We start from the raw sequence: 6,727 nt of genomic DNA, 5'->3' as shown, positions 1-6,727 counted from the left end.
CAATGCCCAGTGTGTAGCACTTATGAATAAGCTCTTGCTACCAGCAATTAATGATTAAATCAGCAATGGACTTACCAATGTTAATATTATTGATTAATAACTATTCGTTGGAATGTTAACAATTATTAATAATAAGTCCCATCTCCATCTCGGGGGGTGTTTGATAAACTCACTCTCTTCCGTGATCTGGGGAGGGGGTTTCCAGGGAAGATCCTCAGGGCATGAGGCCTCTGTCCTGTGTTCAAGGATCCTACATAATCTAGGTCCTTTTGCCCTTGGCTCCTGCCTCCCCGAGGCTCCTGCTTACCCACGTCCTTAGAGCTCCTGGCTCTTCCTGCCCCATTGGTCCTGCTATCTCCTGCTTCCTCTTATATCATCCACTTGCAACTCCTGACTTCCCCCTCCCCCGTCCCCTCTCCCTGTTTAATGTAGCTGACCCCAATGGGCACAGCTTTTGTACCCAGCTATCTTGAGCACCAGCAGCTGATATGTGGTTGAATGCTCATACCTCAGGTGTCCCTCCAGGCCAGTCAGAGGGTCTCAGGATGGCCCCCTGGGTGGGGAGCCAGTGCAGCTTGTCCTGTCAGAGCCAGCATGGGCATTGTGACCAGCATGACTAGAGTGCTAACTGTGTGCCCACCACCTGCCTGAGGGCTCTGCAGGTGCCACCTCAGCTCCTCCTTTCTGTGACCCCAAGAGGTGTAGATGCTGCTGTCAACTCCCTTTAACAGAAGAAGAACCTGAGACTTAGGACCACTGCTACCTAGGGTTGTGCAGCCTGTGTGTGCTCGCCGCACCCTTCTGTGGGAACCCTCCCCCTCTGTCTCCCCACCTCATCTGAGCAGGGCTTCTGGGTAGAGGAGCTCAGGTTGCAGCTGACCTTGGGAGGTGTGTGCCTGGTGGGGCAGAGTGTGGGACACAAAGGGCCAAACAAGGCGCCCAGGGCTTCATTTGACTGTAAGATGTCTGGATGTATTTCACTGTGTGAATGTGCTGTGTTACCTTCTTAGAAGTGGAGAACATGCAGAGTGACAGTCTATGTGGAGATGAGAACAGATATATCTGAATGGGGAAACTGAGGCTAGAAGAGTGACAATGGTTGGAGACATTCTCATCCATGGTTTACTAGGAACCGGGCACTGTTCCTGGTGCTTCATGCATAAGTCATCCACTCTGACAGCAACTCATTGAGGGTGCAACAGATGAGGAAACTGAGGCATGAGTGCATAAGTGGCAAGTCAGCAGCTTGGACTGTGCACAACTCCAGTACTCCATGGGATGGGGTAGGAGGTGCAGCATGGGTGGGGCAGGCCCCTGTTGTGGCTTGGCAGGGTAGAGGAGGCCAGGTGGGCCTCCTGCCCTCCCTTCTGGCACCTTGACTCACCTCCATCCAGACCTCCTGGAGAAGTCGAGAGCCATCCGCCAAGCCAAGGATGAGTGCAGTTTCCACATCTTCTACCAGCTGCTTGGGGGTGCTGGAGAGCAGCTCAAAGGTCAGTGCTCCCTGCCCTGCTTGGGGGACAGGTGGGAGCCAGGGTGGGAGCCCTGTGGAGGCCCTAGGAGCGGGAGAAAGCGGGAGGAACTGTATTTGTCAAGCATGCCTCCTATACATGCAACTGACAGCCCCTGGCTCTCGCTGTGTAGTGGCTTTTGTCACCTCCCAGCTTCTGTCCCAGGGGGTTCTGCTGCCCTCTGGTTCCAGCTCTCTCCAGGGCCTGGCCCATGCCTGCTGTGTGGCCGTGCTGCTCCCGCCGCCTGTGCCTCCCGCTCACACTTGCTTCTGAAGCTCCGGGCTCCATGTGCTGTGGCTCCTCTCTCTCGTGGCCTCTCCTTCCTCCAGCTGGGGTTGCACAGTGACTCTGGCCTTGCTGTGGCTCCCGTTCCTGTGGCTCCTCTGCCTCCTGGCTCCTGATGTGCCTGGTGTGTGTAGCTTCCAGCGCCTGCTGCCTCATGCTTCCCTTGGCCCTTTCTCGTGCCTGAAAGTCCCCACCCGTCCCTGCTCCTCCTGCCCTCTGGCTGCCGAACCTTCCACGGCTCTTGTTTGCAGTGGCCCCGCTGCCCTGCTGCTCCCTCTTTTTCTGGCTCCTTCCACAAGTCTCCTGGCCTCTCCTTCCCAGGTTCCCAGTCACTGTGGTCTCTGAAGCCACACACGCTCTGGTGCTGGGCCTGCCATCTTTGGCCTGTGCTAACTCAGGTTCCTGTGGCCCTGCCTGTTTGGGCAGCCCCCCTGACTTGAAAGCCACTATGGAAGGAGCAAAGTGGGGTGGTCTGTCAGGTGCTAAGTGCCCCTGCATGCCCAGCCCTTCCCACCACACCTGTGAAGAGAGCACCACTGTCCATTTGAGAGGGACTCATCATTTGAGATGACTCATCCTAGGGTCACCATTGAGGAATCCAGGATGTGAGTCTGATTCCACGGCTCACCCCTGACCTTGACTCCCCCTTGTCTCCTGCAGCTGACCTCCTCCTCGAGCCTAGTTCCCACTACCGCTTCCTGACCAATGGGCCATCATCCTCCCCCAGCCAGGAGCGGGAGCTCTTCCAGGAAACACTGGAGTCCCTGCGCGTCCTGGGGTTCACCCATGAGGAGATCACCTGTGAGTGAGCCCTGGAGGCCACGCTGGGGCACTACTCACTCAGGCACCTGACCATTCATGCCTCAGTTTGTTGAGGGGGGTTTCTGCAGTTTCTGTGAGGGAGGGAATGAGACCCACCACACCCCTGCCTCAGGAAGAGTGACAAAAGGAAAGCCCCCGGCCACATCATAAGGAATTATACAACCACAAGGAATTACACAGCCCATCAGAAGGTGATGAGTGCTGTGGAGAGCAACAAAAAGCATGGACAGGGGAGGGAGGGGCACAGGTCTAAGCAGGAGGTCAGGAAAAGGTATTCTGAGGTGGGAATGTGTGAGCAAAGCCTGGAGGAGGTGAGTGAGTGAGCCTTGGGGATTTTGGGGAAGAGTGTGCCAGGCCAAGTGAACAGCCTATGCAAAGGCCCTTAGGCAGGAAATGTGTGGCATACTGAGTGGTTGAAACTTCTGGAGATGGAGCCATAGAGACAGGTGGGTTCTTAAATGCTAACCTGAGGGACCAGGGCTTTGTTGGGAGAGTGCCTATGCAGTGGGAGAGTATGAGGCCAGAGGGAGGCTGGTGGGGGGCTAGGGAAGCCCCAGGAGCCTGGGTCTCAGCTCAGTACCCCCATGCTGAGAGCTTTACCTTCCACCTTTTTCACTGAACAGCATGTTGTGGCCATTGCTCTGTCTTGGTACCATGTCCATTTGCTCAGGCTATTGTAGCAAAATGCAAACCAAGTGCCTGGGACAGCAAAAACCGATGGCCTTGTGGTTCAGGAGGCCAGGAGTCTGGGATCAAGTGTTGACAGGGCTGGTTCATCTTGGGAGAATCTGCTCCCTGCCTCGCCCCTGGCTTCTGGCGGTTTCCTGGCCACTTTTGGCTTCCCTTGACTTGTAGACGCATTGCCCAATCTCTGTCTGCATCTTCACATGGCATTCTTGTCATGTCTGTGTCCAGAATCCCCTTTTTGTGAGGACACGAGGCACAGCGTAGGGCTTATCATTACCACATGACCTCATCTTGTTACATGTGCAGTGACCCTGTTTCCAATAAGGTCACATTGCAAGGTCCTGGGAGTTATGGCTTCAACGTATCTTTTTTTTGGGGGAGGGGGGTGGTATGGACATGATTCAGCCTATAACAAATACATACAGGTGGACTGTAGTTTTTTTCGAGGCTGCATAATGTTTTGTGGTTGGGATAAACGATGATTCTTTTATCCAAGCCCTCAAAAGAAGGGCCCTTGGGTGTTTCCAGGGCTGGGCTGGGTATGATTCTCCTCTGGTGCTGTGGGAGGCCCTGGGAGCTCTTGTTGGCACCAGGGCCAGACTGGAAGGGCTGGAAATGGAGCACAGCTTGGCTTTCTACCCAGGCTTGGCTTAGAACAGCCAGGCCTCTGCGGGGCCTATTGACACAGGGTCGCAGGGCTCCCCACCCCCACCCTGCCGGATTTCCCAGCCAAGGTTTCGCAATGCCTGCAATGCCCTAGCCTGCCTGACTCCTCTGCAGCTGGGCAACTGGCAAACAAATTCAGATCGTGGCCACAGTGGGGGCCGGGCCTCCCAGCCTGTCCACTTAGGTCCCTCCTGACCTCGACATGTTCAGCTCACATAACCCTCCTCCCAGTGCCTGCCCTCCTGTGGGGTGGCCACAGACACATGCAGCTCTGGTTTGTGCAATTCAGAAATAAAAATTATATGCAGTCAATGCATATAATGGCATAACTTGAACTTGGCCAAAGGTCGTACTGAGAAAACCAAGTCTCTCCCCATTTCCCTGGTCTGGGTTTCCTACTGATAAGTTTCCTGCATGACTCCTTTCAGAAATATTTTAGAAAGAACAGGTGACTTAAGAAAAGATACATATTGTTTTTCCTTAAAAAGAGGCATTCTTTAGTTTCAGGGTTAATATTCAGCCATGAACATCACCTTAGTGATAAAAATGGGAAGCAATTTCCCTACGGGTTTAAGACTCCCTGCATGTTGGTGGCTCTAGGTGGGCCTCTCAACTCTCTGACCTTGTGCAGGGAACCTCCAGACTCTGGCCCTGGTTGGGCTGGGCTGGATAGTGCTGGTGTTAAACACTCAGCTCATCATTTCCACAGCAGGGTGCTCTGGCCCCACCAGTGTCCCCCCCAACATGGTATGTTTTGGCCATAGCTTTGCTTCAGCATGCGTAGATAGACCTCCATCCTTCTTGCAGCTATATAACATGTCATCATTTAGATAAAGTGTGATTCTTTCCACCAGTTCCTTGCAGACACATCCTTAGGTAGTTTCCATACCATTGCTCTTAGATTAAAAAAAAAAAAAGTAGGTCTTCGTGTTCACATGTGAACAGATCAGTAGGATCAATTCTTAGAAATAAAACTCCGGGTTCAAGGAGAAACATAATTGTTTGTTTAATTCAGCTTTTAAAAAAGTAACAGCTTGGCTGGGCATGATGGCTAACACCTATAATCCTAGCAGTCTGGGAGGCCAAGGTGGTGGATTGCTTGAGCTTAGGAGTTCAAGACCAGCCTGAACAAGACTGAGATCCCATCTATACTAAAAATAGAAAGACTAGCTGGGTATAGTAGCATATGCCTATAGTTCTAGCTACTCAGGAGGCTGAGACCAGAGGATTGCTTGAGTCCAAGAGTTTGAAGTTGTTGTGAGCTATGACATCACAGCACTCTACCCAGGGCAATAGAGTGAGACTCTGTCTCAAAAAAAAGTACCAGCTTGATTGAGGTGGGCATAGGCACGTGCAGCTCTGGTTGTCACTTATCATTCCATTCATCTACTTAAAGTGTACAATTCAGTAACTTTTAGCGTCTTCACAGAGTTGTGCACTGACCATCAGAGTCAATTTTAGGACATTTTCAGTGGCCTACGAAGATAAACTGTACCCTTACCCTGAGTCTCTGCCCCCAGCCTCTGGCAACCCCAAATCTGCTTTCTGTCTCTGTGGGTTTGCCTATTCTAGGTCGTTCCTGTAAATGAAATCCTGCAGTACACGGTCATTTGTGGCTGGCTGTTTTCATTCAGCATTGTATGTGCAAGGTTCATCCCTGTTGTAGCGTGTATCAGTGCTTCCTTCCTTTTAATTATTGAGTAATTGTGATTTTTATCTTTTTATTATGGAAAAGTTCAGACATATATGCAAACAGAGCAGGGAGCAATGAACCCCCAGGCACCTGTCATCAGCAACAGCAGTGATGAATTTGTGGCCTCTTGCATTTCATTTCTACTCCCACAACTCAGGGGAGTGAGCAGTTTTTAAATTGCAGAGAAGGCTGGGTGTGGTGGCTCATGCCTATAATCCCAGAGCTCTGGGAGGCTGAGGCAGGAGGATCACTTGGACCAGTAGTTCAAGACCAGCCTGGGCAATATACAGATTCCATCTCTATAACAACTTAATTAAACAGTGTGCTGTCCCAGCTACTTAGGAGGCTGAGACAGGAGGATTCCCTTGAGCCTAGGAGTTTGAGGTTGTGGTAAGCTGTGATCACAGTACTGCATTCTAGCTTGGGTATCTCAAAAACATACCCTTTTTTTAAATAAAAAATTTTAAAATAAATCATACAGAATTGACCTTGCCACCATCTATAGGGTGGTGCTAGTTTCTAGTTCTGCCAAGCATATACTTGGAATATCTGTGTCTCCACATCCTTGCCAGCCACCATAGTTGTTAGCTTTTCTGCTTTTGCTGATGTGGAAGTTGGATGCAATCTCATTATGGTTTTATTTTGTGTTTCACTTACAAGGAGTGGAGCCAGTCACCTTTTCACAGACTCAGCTTTTGACAAAAGAAGAGACAGAGGGTCAGGGAGGTGGATGTCCTGCCTTAGGACTCATGCTAATTCAAAAGGGGGAGGCAGAGCCATGGTGGAATGCAGGCCTCACCCTAAAACCAGCCCATGTTCTGTTCCCAGAGAAGTAGATGGAAACTTCAGAGTCACCCACAGGGAATCCAAGGCAGAAGGGATTTAGATCTAATCATGGCAGGGCCTCCATCGATCCCCCTCCTTCTCTACTTTTCATCTCTACCTGCCAGCCCTTGGCGCCATGAGTGCCGGGTGTGGGCAGGTGTGCCAGCCTCCCAAGTGAGGTGCCTGCAGGCTGGGGCTTGCTTATAATCCCACTGGTCTGAGGTCCAGGGTTAGCAGG

At 51.5% G+C, this 6,727-nt stretch overlaps 1 protein-coding gene across 3 annotated transcripts in view; it reads left to right on the top strand.

Annotated features, from left to right (window-relative positions):
* MYH14 (myosin heavy chain 14) overlaps window positions 1–6,727 on the top strand; it is an 86,921-nt gene that overhangs the window by 19,645 nt on the left and 60,549 nt on the right. For all 3 annotated transcript variants that reach the window (XM_012812557.2, XM_012812558.2, XM_023507863.1), the window contains exons 9-10: window positions 1,395–1,493; window positions 2,457–2,597. In XM_012812557.2, the coding sequence (XP_012668011.1) occupies window positions 1,395–1,493; window positions 2,457–2,597 (240 nt within the window). The remainder of the gene's footprint in view (window positions 1–1,394; window positions 1,494–2,456; window positions 2,598–6,727) is intronic.

This window comes from Otolemur garnettii, unplaced genomic scaffold (assembly GCF_000181295.1).
Source record: "Otolemur garnettii isolate 467f Iridium unplaced genomic scaffold, OtoGar3 scaffold00211, whole genome shotgun sequence".
Taxonomy (NCBI): Eukaryota; Metazoa; Chordata; class Mammalia; order Primates; family Galagidae; genus Otolemur; species Otolemur garnettii.
This window is presented reverse-complemented; position numbering and strand designations above follow the sequence as displayed.